Source organism: Metopolophium dirhodum, chromosome 5, assembly GCF_019925205.1.
Source record: "Metopolophium dirhodum isolate CAU chromosome 5, ASM1992520v1, whole genome shotgun sequence".
Taxonomy (NCBI): Eukaryota; Metazoa; Arthropoda; class Insecta; order Hemiptera; family Aphididae; genus Metopolophium; species Metopolophium dirhodum.
In genome coordinates, this window is record NC_083564.1 from 3448985 (window position 1) to 3467659 (window position 18675).

General features: G+C 31.6%; 1 protein-coding gene across 1 annotated transcript in view; it reads left to right on the plus strand.

The window, feature by feature from the left end:
• Positions 1–18675, plus strand: part of LOC132945872 (inactive tyrosine-protein kinase 7) — a 244087-nt gene that overhangs the window by 172851 nt on the left and 52561 nt on the right. The window contains exon 3 of the mRNA XM_061015671.1: positions 11306–11516. Coding sequence (XP_060871654.1) covers positions 11306–11516 — 211 coding nt within the window. The remainder of the gene's footprint in view (positions 1–11305; positions 11517–18675) is intronic.

Consider the following 18675-nt stretch of genomic DNA (forward strand, 5'->3'; position numbering starts at 1 on the left):
AATTAATACTTTTTTAAGACAATATTATAATATTAAATTTGTGGTGTTTCTGTTTTCTAATAATATTCAGTATTATTATTGTTTTCTGTGAGCCCTTTTTCATGCATAAAGAACGCTTGAAAAGTTTCATGTTTCATCTTTGAAGATCGGAAATTGAGTGTGGGTGGTACTTTAAACGGGTCGAGTTTTTACCATTTTCTCTAAGCGCAAGAATACCGATATACCGTATATTATACCGTCAACTATATACAATTGTTAAAACATTCGTAGAGTATTGACTGCTTGTCCATGGGTTTTGTAAATTTATATTCTTGTAGACGATATATTTATAACTAAAGTAGTTGTTTTCTTCTTAAAAAATCAAATAGGATTTACTTTATGTGTGTGAATTTGTGTGGCAGAATTAATTGAAGTTCGTATAACATGATTCACCCGTGAAATCGTGATAAATTTACTTATTTTGTACTGGGAAATCAATTCGCACGCAGAGCTTTAATGTATATCATTTCGATAGATGTTCACCGACGGAGTGAATTTGATGAAATTTTTTTGTCGACCAGCCACTTGGTCGAATTAATAGGAGACGTAATCCGTTCATTTTATTTTTTAGCCATTTGTAGACCGAAACTAGAAAGTTTATATTCGTCTGTACTTGCGTATATTTTTTAATTTCCGGGCTTCAGCGTATTCATTATTTGAAACTAATTCAGAGAGGGTATACAGCGCCACAATCTCTCACATTAAAATTAATTATAGATTTGTTGCCGAGTTTAAACCTTCTGAATAATGTATTCCGCGTTCTATGTCAGCCCGAACTTATTTCAAATAACTCTTATTGTACTTAACGAATTGCCAAGAATGACATGTTTTCTTCTTTGTCCATTTTAAATTCTATTCTCTCTGAACAACGAAGGATTCAACAATGTTGTTTAGACAATATATATATATGTGTGTGTATATAGGTACGTGGTTGTTCCATTGTTCTTTTTTTTTTTTTATACTTTCTGATGATTGCTATTCCTGCCCAGCTCTTAGTTTAAAACGTGTCTAATATATATATTTCTCAGCGTGTGTTCAGAAGACGGCTTTTAGGTGTTTTTATGTCCTTTTGACTCACGTGTGTGGCCATAGATGAAATTTTAACTTCGCACCTACAACATTTACTTGATGTCCAAAGTGCGCTAAAAGTTATGTTCTCTGGTCGTTACTAAAACAATTGTACTGCATTTCAGTTTTTATGACCATTCGCCTCGTTGTTGTCGGCCATCTCGAATACAAATTGAAACACATATAAAATATGTACCTAGGTATTATTATAGGTACTTACAAATCATATAGGTTTTAGTTTAAAAATTGAATTTATCGTCTCACGCATATTTATGTCGAGCCCACAGCACAGTTCTTCATCATTTTCAGATCCGTCCAAAACCTACCGACTTCCGAGGATGATTTTATGTAATGACGATTTAAAATTTATCAAAAATGGTATAGGTTTGCAATTTGCTCTTTTCTACTCTGCATCAAGATGATTTTTTTGTTTTACAATGTACGGTGTACCTACACATTATGTATTTGTTCGGGAAAACAATTGTTCGGTTGACGCAGCAATTAAATAATATAGTTTGAATTGTATTCACGCACGATAAGATTCACTGCCGATAAACAGCCGAACGATGACAAATTGTTTTTATGATTTTATTTTTATCTAGTCTATTTGTATTTTGTCGATTTAATCGAATGGCTAATTATTATAAATACGAGTTCATTTTGGAGATACCAAATTTAATTATTTTATATAGTTGTAATAAAAAAAAATATCTTTCAAATGCATGAGTGTGCTTGGATATTGTAATATAGGTTCCTATAATGTGAGCTTAAATTACAACAAATTAAAAATACATTAAGTATAGTAAACGTACCTAAATCAAGACAAAAAAAAAACGGTATGTCTGTGCGGCTGTACCTATAGTATTAAATTATATTAATTTATTTTAGTTTGTATTTTCTATTCGAATATAATGTTGCGCGGGTTCTTTATAATATAATATTGATTAAAACAAAGAAAAAAATATTGCAGGGCGTCAATAAACATAAATCTACGTCAATACCTGTTTTAGTACGTATTACAATTAAATAGACGGTACTTTAGTCTTTAATAAACGTACCTATATTATAGGTACTATTTTACCGTAAATATATTGCAGTGTGCATATATGAATGTATATATTAGCGCGATGTTCGTATGACTTATTTCTCGCGCGAAAAAGCAATTTTTCATTTACACGTACCGTTTTTTTTTTTGTTTTTAATAAACCCCATTCACAAAGCCATTCGAACAAAGTGAGTCGGCAATTCGGGCAAACAATACGTGTTTGTATTTTGTAGGCGACGCAGCAGCCAGATATGACAGAACGCGACTTCCGTATGGTTTTTTTTCTTTTTTTACCTTCATACAGACACACACACACACACACACACACGACACACATATACACATATACACACATACACACATACACATATTTATATATATATATTATATATTATATAAAACTACGCCAGGAATACGTTATTTATGTAGGCGCACGGGTCGTGTACATCCGTCGCGACTTTCTTCGCCTAAGTCGCTAATAGCTGTGTATGGTATGCGTTGACTTTTTGCACAAAATATTAATAACGATAGTATTTTTTGGTCTATTCTTTTTAAAACCACACTGCTCTCAGATCATTATTTCGGATTATATTTTTTTTTCAATTGAATACCCTCGTATGGTGTGCTATTGTATGTATAGTGCGTGTTCTGTGTGTTCTCTTATATAGTCGTGTCGGTTTTTCAACAATTCCAGTACACGAGATCGAAAACCAAATTGAACTTTTTTCGTTACTATGTTCTCCAAATATAATAATTATTAACTAATTCAATGTTAACATACAGACAAGGTTGTTGTTTTGAAAATACAATTTTGAACGGTTATTAAAGTAAATAAAATTTCAATTAGTCATTTGTAATTGTCGTTTTTAATTGAATACCCACGATATTTTTATTCATGTCACGTTTTCAACCGTAACTATATGTTGGAAGTCCCAGACGGGTAGGCGGTGGGGTTACCTAAAGTCTTCGCTAATCACTCGCTACATGTCTTGAACTCTCGAACCAGGATGTAATCAAGTAATAATCGGAATTCTCAGAAAACAATACGATAAATACAATTTTAGATTCATATAATGCTAGTATAGAAATAGAAATCAGGAAATCGGAGCGATTCGCTCTTCCTCGCTTCTGTTTTAATCAAATTATCACCCAAAACACAACGCAGCCATTATCGGCGGTTCCGTTCAGTTGCATCCACCATACGAGTGTGCAACAGAATGTATTATAATAATATGTATAAAGTCAAATAGTCCCAACGTTACAATAGTTTCTCGCCGCTGTAGTATAAAAACGTGAAAACGAAAAATCAAATAGAGTATTTTATTATTTTACTACAGAAAAACCGATCGTTTTATTTTAAATTGAAAAATGCGCGAGAAAAAAAACGTGTAGGTACATTATTTTAAGATGATCTGATTTTTGTGTGGCACTTCCGTGTCGAGTAATCCGCAGTTACATTTGTACAGCGGGTACAACAATATTGTTATATGTAGTTCCGTCCTAAACGTCTGTACAGAAAAATAATACATTACGCGAGATTATATTTCCGGTTCTGATGACCGCGTTCAATATGCTCGCAATGGTTTTTCATTCTATTCACGAATTATTGTTGTACACCCTTTATAAAATTGTTCATATATATATTATATTTGAACAATTTCATAATATTTCTCGTATAAAGCAGAATTCGTTAATCTGTTTTCAACGACTTTAAATCCAATTTTCATTTTGTTATTTCAACTAAAAAACTTTATTTTCATGCACTTTAAATCCTACAAAATGTATAGTTATGATTATTAGATTTATAAAAATAATTTATATTTATATTCGTAGCAAAACATTATTGTAATTCAATAATTGCGTTTTAAAATAAACATTTTTTTTTCAATACTAAACAGGACATTTTGGACGATTGGAATGAAAACTATTATAATTTGTTTTTATTCCTTATAAGCACCAACTAAAAATGGCTTAAAAAGTTTGTATTCAAAAATGTGTATTTAAAATTTGATTAAACTTGTATAAAGTAATAGAACGCTGTTGATTAATATTGTAAGTAACATATTGTGTATAGTTACTGTGCACGAATCTAATAGTTTACGAATTTCAAATGAGAACAAATATTATAGGTACCTGATTAATGTGGTTATTGATTACTACTTATAACGGTTTGTTGCATTATTACAGAAGTCATTTTAATTATGTTATTGATCCATATTTCTGGATCCCTGACGTCATCGACGTTCAAACTATACACGTGCATTTTATTATACAACCGAACGAATATAACGATTGTTTTGTTTTTTATTTGGTTGGTAGCACTAGCTGCCAAAGTACGTTAAAAAAATACATGTTGGATTAGTTACCGAATTATATAATACAGCCTTCAAAAGCAATCAAAATCGGAATGAGTTCTTCTCGAGAAAAAACACTTAGAGATTAAGATATAGCGGCGCTCTCCGATCGGTAAATGACAATGAAATCAATCCAAATGGAAAAAAGTGACATACGAGATTATTGGGTGGGACACCGAGACGGCCGTCTTTTAATTCGAAGGCGATGATAAATCATTGAGTTCGCGATAAAACGTTTTTGAACGGAGTCTTGTCAACTAAAAATGGTCGAGATTCGGTAAAAAAAAATAAAATAAATTGAGTACGGTTTTATATTTCCTTGACTATCGCCAAAACTATTTGAAAATTCGAGCATTTTTCATCTCCAAGAACATAATAATAGTATTGTCCGGCGCCATGGATGACGATTTTTCCGCATTTCTACCGTGGAATAAATTTTCTTCGTAAGACTAACTATACAGCGATACCTATGTTCTCTACGCTCAACAACTACAATCATAATATAAAACGAAAAATGACCTTTTGTAGAGCCGCAGACACGTAGCCAGGGGATGCTGGGTGAACCGGGCCCCCTTAAATCGAACGTTGCTTAAAATTTATTTTTTGATTAGTATTTAGCTATGAAAATTATTTTTTTAACCAACCAAAGGTAAAAAAATTATTAAGATTCTATTGGTATGGGATTTTGCCTAAGGGGCTGGGGAAGTATGGAGATAGAAGCCCTCTACAGGCTCTACAAGTTTCTCATAAAAAACAAATTATGACACAAAATTGTTAGCCCCCCTAATAGAAATTTTCTGGCTACGTGCCTGTGTAGAGGTCCATCACTCCAGGATCATCAGAATACATCACAGGATCCCGAGTTTTGAATTTTTGTACCAACACTTCACAAGGTTATGTAACCATTTTATAACGAAATGTTACCACGGTAACTTTTAGTGTAACTTATGAGGAAGTTCAGAATTCCAAACTTTATTCCGGGTACTGGGTTGACGTCACCCCAGCGCCCAGGATCTTTCAAAATGATTTTTTTGATTTACACCCAGCTGTTTTCTGTTTCCTTGGGTGTAGAGCACTTGCACGCAATGCGTCGTCACAGACGTCAATCGTCAAGAATAAACGGAATAAACTTCCTACGACCACAGTGTCTCTTCGGTCATTGGGGGCACAAAAGTCGTGCAAAAATTACAAAAAGGTTTAACGCGCGACGATATTGTGTGATTTTCTTCCGACTTATCGCTCCCACGGTGTCGGCCAAAACGAGCGTGTGATGCGTCGCGACCATCGTTTTATCGAGATCGCGTTAGACGAAGAAATCTACGACATTATTAGCATACGAGTACAGTGGGTACTTGGCCGAGACTACATCATACCTACTGTCACAGTGTTGGACGTCAATCGTCAGGAATAAACGGAATAAATTGCCTACGGCCACAGTGTCTCTTCGGTCATTGGGGGCACAAAAGTCGGACAAAAATTACAAAAAGGTTTGACGCGCGACGATATCGTGTGGTTTTCTGCCGACTTATAGCTCCCACGGTGTCGGCCAATACGAGCGTGAGGTGCGTCGCGACCATCGTTTTATCGAGATCGCGTTAGATGAAGAACTCTACGACATTATTAGCATACGAGTACAATAACGGGTACTTGGCCGAGACTATAATATTATACCTACTGCAGCGGCAGTGCGAGTGTGCATACGTAATGATTGGATAGAATTCTATGTAAAATCTGAGTGTACCGACGCGAACAATGAGAACTAATTGAGAAATAATAAAAATATATTTACATTTAACGTGGACGACAATTTAACAATATGTCTCGAGAACACATTTTTCAGTCGATTCAGCGCGTATTTTATACCGCTCCTCGTCGCCGCCGCCCCCCCCCCCCTAACTATCCACTTGGCGGTATGAAATTGTATGATACATCGCGTTTCATGTACGGGTTTTTTAATCAGTGGCAATTGATTTGTTCTAGTGCAGATTTTTGAACAACGCGGCGTAAAAAGATTTAAGCCCTGTGCACTTTTTTTTCAGAATTCCTAAAATACGGTGGCGGCGGCCAAATTTCAAATAGATTATGTATCGCGTGTATGTCATTATATAATATTATGCAACCAGCTTGTGGAGTATATGGTCCACTACAACCCTACAGTTTAAAGTAGTCCACTCTGGAGGGGTATTAATAATGAGCTTATTCGTCTTTTCGAGTTTAAGAACAATAAACAGTCGCCTCGTAAGAAGATAATAAACGCATAAACTCGTCGACTGACGGATTAATCGATTTTCGATGAACGACTCTTGCCAAGCGCCCAAGCATATTATATTAGAAACTTATACATCCAATATTTTTTCGTTTATTTTAAACAATTCACTACGTCATACATTGTACGTATAACACTCGGAAAACCATTAACGGACGTTACGAAATTATTTCAATTTAAAAACTTGATTGGACTAAGACAGAAAAACGTACGATTCTCTGTGCAATCTCTATATTAAATACTGTTATTATTTTGTCGAATCGTTCGTGAGCTTGTGGTTTTTCATAGTCTTGAACTTGTTGGTAAAATGTGTCGGTTTTAAAAAAACTTGACAGGTTCAGACACTTACATTGTGTTTTAGACGTTTTCGTTATGGATTTTATTGATTGATTGTATTTTTTTTTTTTTTTTGGAAAAAAAAAACTTTTTGTTTAATTTCGAAGTTTGAAATAAATTGTACAATATTATTTAATATAGTACTTGTTCAATACTTCCAGTCCATTGTACATAATATACGATAGGTATAATACCGTTGATGAATTATTCGGAACACGTTTGCCGCCGCAACGAGTGCTGTTCAAATAAAACGCATTAAGTACTGTACAACCGATGTAGCTTCGTCGCTTTAGTCGGAATCGAAAATTAATTCATTTAATAAACGAATATTAAGTTAGATATTATTAATATTGACTTTAAAAATAAAATAGAAACGTGTTAAAACTAAATTTTTGGATATTAAATGGTATTTAATATTTATCGTATTATTAACTCATTTTCCTATACCCGTAAGTGCTAAAATAGCTGAATTTAAATATAACAACAAAAAAAATTGGTTGACAACAATTTAAAGCATTTTAATAATCGTTTCCTCTTAACGTGTTTCCATTTCTAAAATATTATACAATTTCAAAATGTATTCGTTGACCTGAAAACCAATGGAAATACTACTATAGGCTAAAGCCTAATAGATATTTCCATTATATTTTCTCAACATTTTAAGAATTTTATATTAACATGAATGATAACCTGAATTATATTTCAGCACTTAAAATATCGACGAGACGAGATATTTTATTTTATTCAAATGTAATAATATTAGCCCAATATTTGTAAGTAATGTAAATTAATATTCTCTATAATCTATAATAATCCATTTCGTAAATAATTAAAAGTCCATCTTTATTAATTCCCCACTATCCGACGGATGAACATAACATAATATCCTCGAGTAATCCTCTTTTTTTCATTTCTCTTTCAATCGACACACCAACAGTAAACTTACGGAAGTCGTTACTACTTTGTTGAGTGAGAGAGAGTTGTTTCCAAATGTTCAATGTAATTGCGTTGCCCCGACAGGTCGGCTTCTAGATTAGAAAATGGTTGAAAACAAGTCTTATCTTCATTTATTCAGACTCTGTGGTATAGAAAATTCATTTTTTTCTCTCTACCCTCAAAATATGACAAATCCGATATCGTATTGTTTTTATATTAGGTACCTTTTATATTATATACTATATAGTATTTTTTTGTGACCACCACTAACCATTTTTTTTTTTGTGGTTCCTAAATTACATTTTTACCAAAATATATAAATACAGCATTGGTTTGAAAATAAGAAATGGTTTTCGCATCATGTCAAATCGTCTACCAATTTAATATTAATTTAATCCTAGTTCGTTCATTTTTCATTTTCTTTTTTTATTTAAATTTAAATTAAATTTTGATGAAATACTACTAAACGTCCAACTGAATAATTATTATTCCAAATACCGTTTATATAGTATAGAATTGAATTATATTTTGTGGTTATTTAATTTAAAATTATAATCATTGACATTGATTTAAATGGTTTCCTCCTATGCATTTTTTCGTTGATATAATATAATACACCTTATAAATAATTTATGAACAATATAGTGTTTGTTTCTATATATTTTAGTTTCTGAGCAAAGCGATTCATACTTTGAAATAATGTGTCTTTGTTCAATTTAATCATGTGATTTTCTGGTATGAATAAACTGTTATAGACAGTAGGTGCAACTTCAATAGTTTGTCGCAAACTTAGGACGATGTTTTCCCCTTCAATTTGTAGTTTTGGTTATTAAGGAATGACGTTTTAATACGAAACGTTACTCTATCATATGTATTTTTTTGCGTTCAACAAATTCTGAAATCTCAACTCATAAATTATTTTTATGAGTACTTAAAATTTGAAAAATGTACTATAAACATGTAAGCATAATGTGTATGACGGTTAAAATCGTTTTTTCGAATTCCGTGATTTATCGAAACATTATTCATCGCTATCAAATTAAAAATGATATAATAATATAATGATTCACTGCCTTGTGCCGAGACGAGTGAAGTGAGCCAAGTGTCCCAAATCCATTCCGACTCACTAATCTTCTACGTCAAATCATCCGTTATTCGGATAAGCTGTAAAAATATATGAGTACAATTTAGATTTTGATGAGTTAAAGAAGAAATCAAATAATGTAATGATGAATGAGATTTGACAATATTGTTGATCTTTTATTTTCATCGTTCTAAAACCTCTATAGTAAACTATGGGTTTAATTATGATATATGAGGGACGTATTCGTTTCAAAAAAGATGAGTGCTATTTTGGTTTATCTTATTACGTTAATTGTCTACGTTGCAATACATTTTTGTGCAGATATGTTTTACAATATGTCTTTACCATGAAATTATACCGAAACATAATATAGTAATATCCATAATTTATCAAAGACTTTTTCCACGTCTTTTCTGACTTTATAACGAGACATAATGTACAAATATTTTATAACAAACAAATGAATTATTGGTATATTTTATAATTTGTTTTCTTTAATAAAAAATTAATCTATCGTAGTTGTTTCTTATTGAATAAATAAATTGAAAGAGAAAATTGTATTTGTTGTATAAACATGCAAGTCTATACCATAACATGACGATGTGATGCTAAATTCAATACATAATCAAAAACAATAATTTATGGTATTTTTTTTATTTTTCTATTACTAACACCAGTTATATTCGGTTGGATATAAAATAACGTATCTGCTCTAAATTTATAAACGTAATAATAATCAATAAGTTTTGAGCAGAGCGATCATTGTATTGGTTTCACGTCGATGTGTGGTTTTTTTTATTTTTGTGTCTAGAAACACTTTTTCTAGTAGAAAAAATGATCTGATCATGAACTGCAATGGAAGTTTCTGGTGGAAAATTGGATCTCGTAGTTACTTAGGGAGATAGAAATTGAAAATTCTCCAAAACTTTTGTTAAAAATCGGGAAAAAACCATATAACCAACAATAAATATTAAAATTTGTTAAAATTGTAATATTATTATTAAAATAATTGTTTATTAACCATGGTTCCTAACATACCCATATATTATTATTGCTATTATGTTTGTAAATTACGATGTTCGATTACCATTAAGTGCCGATTGACAACTAATATTGAAATATCATCACACGAATTATCGTCAACATGATGACCATAATAATAATTATTGTTAACATATATTGTTAATTATATACAGTGTTTTACAATGTTTTTCGTAATACCTCTTATAAACTTTGAAAAACTTACAATAATTAAATTTTTAAAACGTTTACACAAATTATATATCTAAGAGATGGCTATCTAGAATATTTCTGAGAAATTATCTCAGAACTTTATTTTTTACTAGTCAACCGAACATCATAATACCTATAGGTAAGTTTTAAAAAAAATACCAGGTATTTTATTTCAAGTTAAAAAAACAGTTAAAAATAAAACGTAATTGTAATGGATAGCAGAAACTCTGTATACAAAATATAAGGTTCTACTATTTTATAATAATAAATTGTGATCGTATAGATTGTCAGGTCATTGGTCAAAATATTTATCCTTACTTATAATGGTTAATAATGGTCAAGATCAAAGTATTAAAATAAAGTACCACAACACAAAATAAATTAATAAGCGTTTCGAACGTGTTACATTGTAGCTAGAAACCTACCTAAAAATCAATCGATACGATTTATCTCAGTGATTATTTCAGTGAGCATAATCGTATTATACCAACCTCAACTTATACAATAATTGTGTAGTTTTAAGTTATGTGCATAAACCGCTTAAAGCAGTTGTACACGACGGTTATACCAGTACCTATATGTATATGTTTTTTTTTTCTACAAAAATGACATTTTTGGTTACAAATATTTTTTTCTGGAGATATTTTCACAGTAGATATTTTTACCGGTCGTCACATAATATAATATTAATAATTTCGTCGAAAAGAATGTTCGACATGACCTTTCTGTAGTCCCGTAGGTCGTAGCGCGTTTGACATTCGTCCGTACCAATAATACTTGGGCCATACAATGCCAACCCGAATGAAACTACGAAACGAAAACCACTCATTATTGTTATTATTATTATTATTATTATTATTATTGTGGTTGTTGTTGTTGTTGTTGTTGTTACTGTCGTTATTGTGTTCGTTGTTAACGGTGTTGTTTTTGACGTGTGCACACAGGTATCGTGGATGCGGAAGAGAGACTTGCACATACTGACGGCAGGAGTGCTGACTTACACCAGTGACCAGAGATTCCAAGTCATCCACCCGGATAACTCGGACAATTGGACCCTACTGATTAAATTTGCTCAACCGAGAGACGCCGGAATCTATGAATGCCAAGTAAATACCGAACCCAAAATGAGTTTGGCATTCCAGCTCAACGTCGTAGGTAAGTCATAACATATGGAAAATTACAACAAATTGTGTTTCATCTATATAATATATAAATGTAAATCGGCGCGCTCGGCAAAATATAATTTATTTGGAGAAAAAATGCGGTAATAAGCCGGATGCGCAAAACAATAATACAATAAAAATGTGTTTCGGGCGATGCGTTAAGCGTTTTACTACACAAGCGCTACATAGTGAAATTTGAATTTATACACATCATTTTTTTCCCCCATCCCTTAAATGGCAACACTTGTTTTTAATTTCGTACGCCAAAGTTGAAAATTTTTTCGAAATGTTCGATGTATAAAATATTTTATCGTATATACCAAATCAATAGTTTATTATTTATAAGCATTTAGGGTGTGGAAGAGCGGTGTGGGTGCCCTGCACCTATAGTTCGCGAAGTAAAAGAATATTTGTCCTTTCCACCAGTCCGTTCTTCGAAACTTTATATGCTTATAAATAATAAAATATTCGTTCGATATTCGATATTTAAAGGATGACGTTTTCAGAAAAATATTTAAGTTCTGAAAATATGAAATTAAAAACCATAGTGTCACTTGAAAATACGTACAAATAATATTACGTGAAACGCAGAAATTGTCGAACGTGTAGGTACTATATAGCTATAAATCACAATCGCCCAGGTCAATGGCACAACAAACACCAGAGTGGCAGAGTACCTGACATTTGGGGGGGGGGGGGGCACCATTTGATGCATTTGTGTTGTCGGTATTTAATTTATTATAAAATAAATTCCCTACATAAAATTTAAAGATTTTAATAATGATAATTTATATATTACTACCCGGCGGGTAGTGGTTGAGGTTGTCAGCGTAATTGTTGTTAGGTTGTAAGTTAATATTAAGACGCTTTTAGGAGGAGAATTAGTATAACATTTAAAATTAGAACAAAAATAGTAATATATATAATATTATTATATGGTATATGGATAACGGACGACGGACGACGGACGACAGAATCGATGAATCATTCGCAAACATATTGTTGAGAGAAACCAAAAAGTGTTAATGATTTTTGAAACTGTTTGAGCCGTATTCAATTTTTTCAGTTCAAGTGCACCGAGATGGGCAACTTTGGCTTTCAGTGAATGTAATGCAAATCAAATTAAACAAAGAGTCCTAAAAAAAAGTATGCCCCACTCGCTGGGAATCGCAACACGTATATTTTTATGCCTTAAAAGAAGATTTTGATGTTTTCAAATCTTTAAGCAATATTTCCTTATTAAGTCTAAAAAAAGAAGAAAGAATTATTGAAAATATTCTGAAAAAATTGAATTTGTTCTGTTTTTTATGCATATGGGGTATATAATATTAAGACCATTATATTGAGTGTTGCAGTATATTTATCGTAAAAATACTAATTTACACAATGTTTGTCAACTTTTATACGAGGCTAATTGTATTATTCAAAATTTAAGGAATTTAAGGATGTTGAGTGACAACTTAATATTTACAACGATAGTGTGGTAAATGAGGAATTTCAAAATATTAAGTAAGTACCTACCATGAATTTCGTTCTGAATTCACTGTTAAAAATGTTGATGAAGTTGACTTTGATAGGAGATTAAATCTTACGGAAGAAAACTTTAAAGCTCGAGTTTTTTACAATTTATACTATTATTTTTCAATTTTCTAATAGATTTTGTGCATTAAAATAAGAACTTTGATTTTTACAACCAATAATTACACTAGTTAATTTATCTGAAGATGACTTAGTAGAAGCTAAATTATGTAAATTATTTATAAGCTACTCTATTCATGTTACTCTTGGCTCATACCTATATTTAATTATACATTACGTAAGTAGTTGAAGTACCTATATACTAATATATATTGTATATTTTAATATATATATATATATATATAGATATAAGATCTATTCTATAAATGTATAATGAAAATAATATAACGAAGGGCACCATATAATTTTTGTTATTAGGGCACCATAAGTTGTAGTTGCGCCACTGCCCCCCCCCCCCCCCGTTAGTTGAATAATTTTTTGACGAAGTCGACGTGTTGTAACCGTTTAATAACATCGAGGAATAATAATATAAGACAGCGTGTATAATAATTATATGATTGATCAAACTTTTAATTTGTGATTTTTTTTTTTGATGATTTATGTTTGCTGTCGTACCTGCTAGTTGACATTAAAAATGACCGGAATCAGAGTGTTAAGATTGAAAATTTAATTAACTCGACCATTTGGAAACCGACAAATTATACTTCACTCGTATAGTACTACGGTCCACGCAACTAATATAACCGACGTAATCGAGTAGCGCGGCGCAAACGATAATAATTAGAGAGAATAATAATAATAATAATAATATACGAATCGCACAATATTGTTACACGTTTCGTCGTAAAGTTAACGAACCGGGCTTTCTCTGTCACTATCTCTCTCTGTCGGTCTCTTGTCTGTCTTCTGTCTGTCTGTCTCTCTCCCCTCTCTCTTTCTCTCTCTCTCCCTCTCTATCTATCTCTATATATATGTACATGCACATAAATGAATTCCACGTAGGGGTGGAATATATAGTATACGTACGTTGGGACATTTCGCATTTTCATGAGCCATTAAAAGTAAAAAATAAAATATAAAAATTTGTATGCCGTTAATATACAGATGGGTCCGGTTGTTATTAATAAATGAAAAAAAAAAATAACGAAACAGGTATTATAAGAGGCGCGTTAGTATTGTATATATCACGTTGTTATATATACAGTAATACACACCCTTGGATGGTTAATCCATAATTTTATAACACTTTAAAACGTAATTTCACGCACGAAACCACTGCAGCGTCGGGACACAGAGATGGTATATAGCCATATAGGTACGGCGTGTATATAATATATAAGTATAATAATATTAAATTAATGGAGTTTTCATTAGCCAAACTTTGTGTTTATGGTAAAAATGCGGTCGTATCAGCTGTATAATAATTAAAAAATATTATAAAAAAAAAAAATCATAAATACTGTCCGTTTTTTTCGAAATTAGTAAATTATTACCTTATGTCCGTACCATCCGTATCAGAATACCGCCGCCACCGTACCATAATAATAATATATTATAATAATATTATAACGAAAAAAAAAAGGTTTAATATAATAATATAGTAATTATTATTCTACTGACCGTTATAATATTATTACACTCGTATAATATTGTTACGACCTTATATTTTTATATCCCGACAATGTGATTCTACCCCATATACCACGCGTCGTAATACGGAGAGGAATTATTTTTGTTTATAACCAGCTAATAACAAAATATGCTCTTCGTCGCGCGCACTCCCGACAATACGCATGCGCTGCAGTTGATCGTTTTTAATCAAAAACACTATCGCCGTTTGTCGTGTCTGTGTACATTTCGTCATTAGATATGTGGAAAACGTTTTCAATACTTTATTATATTTTGAAGTACCTATAGGCATATATTTTGAAATTATTTACGTTTTCGCGACTATTTTAAAAAAAAAACCAAACCAGTGTCTCGCGATGACGTTAGAAAAAAAAAATCAACCTTACAATAATATACATATTATAAGCGATACGTCAATCTGGACGAGCATCGAGTCGTTAAAAAGTGTACCGAAAACCGCATTATTGCATACAATATAATGCTGTGTGTCAATAATCCAACTGCGGTCTAGTTTTCGGGATCAGACCCTTTTCCGTATCGTCGCCGCATTTTATAGGAAGCCTGCATATTTTGGACCAACAATGAAAAACACGTCGAAAATTTGAAGTTTTTCATTTCAACCGGCATAATATTATACATGACGTATTGTGTAACGCGGAATCCTCCAAACATGAATTATTTCTCATTCATTATAATCGTTATTTATTCTAGTCACTATATATATATATATACAGTCACAAAAAATGTTAAGTCGATCGTTTTGTGTCGTCTTTATCGCATACAGCATGATTGTGTATCTATCTAATCACAGCCTTTGAGTTAATTAAGAACGACCTCCTCCCGATCGCGGTTCACGATGCAATGAAAAAAAAAACAGGAGGAAAAGCAAAGAGAAAAAAGGCCTTTGTTGTGAGTTATGTTAGTTGTTCGCTTTCGGTCCATCAATAGCGAAATAGAACGAATGGTTTTATCGCCAGATATTTGTGTAACACATTACAATGGTACGTTTAACGATTTTCTGTAATCCGAGTTTAATGGTGGGGTTCGAAAAAAATTACGTTTTGTACTGTATATACTATATATAGTACAAAACGGATATATATATAGATATACGGAATATACATATATATATATATCGATAACTCACCACGCCCCGCCTCCCTACTGAAACGTCGGGCGAGAGGGAAGAGCAAAAATAAAGAGAGGAGAGACAGTACGAAAGAGAGAGAGAGAGAGAGATAGAGAGACAGCGAGAGAGAATAAGAAAGAATACCGACCTATAACCGTCTTGCTCTCGACTGCCGGATTAAGAAACATGTAATTCAAAACAGGAGTAATGTAAAAATGTTTCGAGATCGCACGTACAAAAGTCTGCGGGCGGATTATGCAACCGTCTCGCAGTTGTACGGAAACTATTTGTTGAAATCAATACTTTAAAAGCGTTTTTATTTTCATGCGCTATATAATAATAATAATATAATAATGTACACAAATACAAAACAATAATATATTATACGATATGGGCATGGGTATGGGTCGCGCATATCGCCGAACTGCGGTGATTTAAAAAGGGGGGGAGCGATCACGCGTGCCGGAGACACGCGCTTAAAATTCGTGTTTGTCTATTATTGTTATTATTATTAAATGATTTTCAATCGTCGATTTAAGTTCTGCCGATGATCGATAATAATGATATGACGACGACTATGATGGTTTTTACGCCACGCTTGTCGAACTCAATATAATATATTTTATATACCGTATGCCCTGAGTTATCCCGCAGTCAGTGTATAATATTATGTACTGAGTGATCCATTTAACAAAAGACACTCTTCATTTCGATAAACACTTATATTTTTGAAAATATTTCTTTTACATAATTTTAGGTCGCTTTTGAAAATAATATTATTTTTTATATTTGTTATCGTTATTGTTTTTAAGTCTATTACTTTTTTCAATGAAAACATACATTATTATTAACTTCATACTACACTTTTAGTGTATCAAGCACTAATAGAATCCATAGTTAATTATGGTATTTCATGGGCCCATCGTCTTCTTGATGAATAAATAAGAATAAAATATAATACTCTGAACTATAGTATTATTTAGAGTATTACGATCTAAAAATAACAAATTTTGGACAAGGAGTTTATTAGTAATAAGTATATAAAGTTTAGATGAGCGAAATAGTGGACCAACATTTTTCGGGGTACCTACCCCTTGTACCGCACCACTCCACACATCTAAACTTAAAATACTTATAATATTCACAAACTACTCGACTAAAATGATATTAATTATACATCGAAGTACTCCAAAAAAAAAAAATTTATTTTGGAATAAAGAATTAAAAATGCATGTTTACATCGGAAAACAAAAATGATTACGATAAAAAAATGTGGTTTTTGAACAACTATCAATTATTTATTTAAAAAAAATAAATTTTCATAAACATTAATAGTTTTTGAAATAATGAGTGTCTTGCGTTAAATGGATCACCTGGTATATATATTTATATTTATTTGGACGGGCCACAGACGCTATATAATATATTAATATATAATAATATGATCGACGACACGACTTCCGACGTAGCTGGTATATACACTATCAAACGACGGAAAGTGCGGTTTCCAATTTGCTAGTTTCGTACGGTCGTTATTATATATTTATAGGATTTTGGATATGCGTCTCGCCGAATCCCCCGCAGTCATTATCAATCGACCCCTGGTCAATTAACGGCGAAAAGGGTGTCCCCAGACGTCCGGTGACGTGAAAATCTCCGCATTATATTATAACGGTGAACCCTAGATATTCAGATTAAATTGCACCGGACGTCTGCGGTGTTGAAACTTTCGGAAAAGTGAATGCTTACGACCTGTCTAAGATTATTTTATTATTCGACCATTTCGTCGGAGATCACAGTAAGTCAATAAATTACGTTCGTGCCTATTATTACATTTTAGTATATCTACTGATTCGGCGTGCTCGCGAGAAGGGAAGAGATAATTATAGCACAGAATAAATTATTTATTCTGTGATTATAGAACGAGCCAACCCATTTGGCTTCTTCTTTTTTTGTCTATTTCATCAATACATAAAAAAAATTTATAATTTATGGATAAAATTAAAATACATGTCTTAAATTTTTTTTCTGTGTGATTTTTAATATTTTTTATACAAGTTAAGTTGATTGATAATAATAGAATATGTGATTAATAAAGTAGTGATTGCATATATACTGCCATCCTAATAACTGAATATCAGTTATAAGTTTTAAATTTCAATACTGTGTGATTGTTGAACCGTTCTAAGATAATTATATTTTATACCTACCAACGATGATTATAATATTACGGTGAAAGGACTTCAATTAAAACTTTTTTAGAAACAATATTCTTATTATTCATCCACCAAACGCATATTAATAAACTTTATAAAAGATTATTATTTAAATTACATTTATCTATTTATACACTTAATGCAGCATTTAAAAATCTGATTTTTGGATTTTTTAAATATAGTTAAATACTTAAACACCATATTTACATATTCTTGAAATTGTTTGTACTATTTGAGAAGTGGTCCTGTGGACTGTGGACTGTGTCCTGCAACCAACTGTTTCTAAAAAAAAATTCCCCTTGTGTACAGTAAAATATTTAGAGGTTCATTTCTCTGAACATTTAGACGTATCCTAATTAAAATTCAAACAAGTTGTTTTTAAATTAGGACTGGTATGGTCAAAAAATATAGGGGCTTATAATAATTCGAAAATTGTAGTAATTTTATATTTATATTAATATATCAATATATTTTATAAAGTATAAAAGTAATCCAAGTATAATAAGTATAGTAGATCTGATATTACATCTTTTTTATATATTTTTTAAACTATTTTCAAGAAGTATTCTCGGTATAATCATTTTAATAACGAGAAAACTACTAGTGTGAGTTTTAAATTAAACATAAAAAATTTCAAA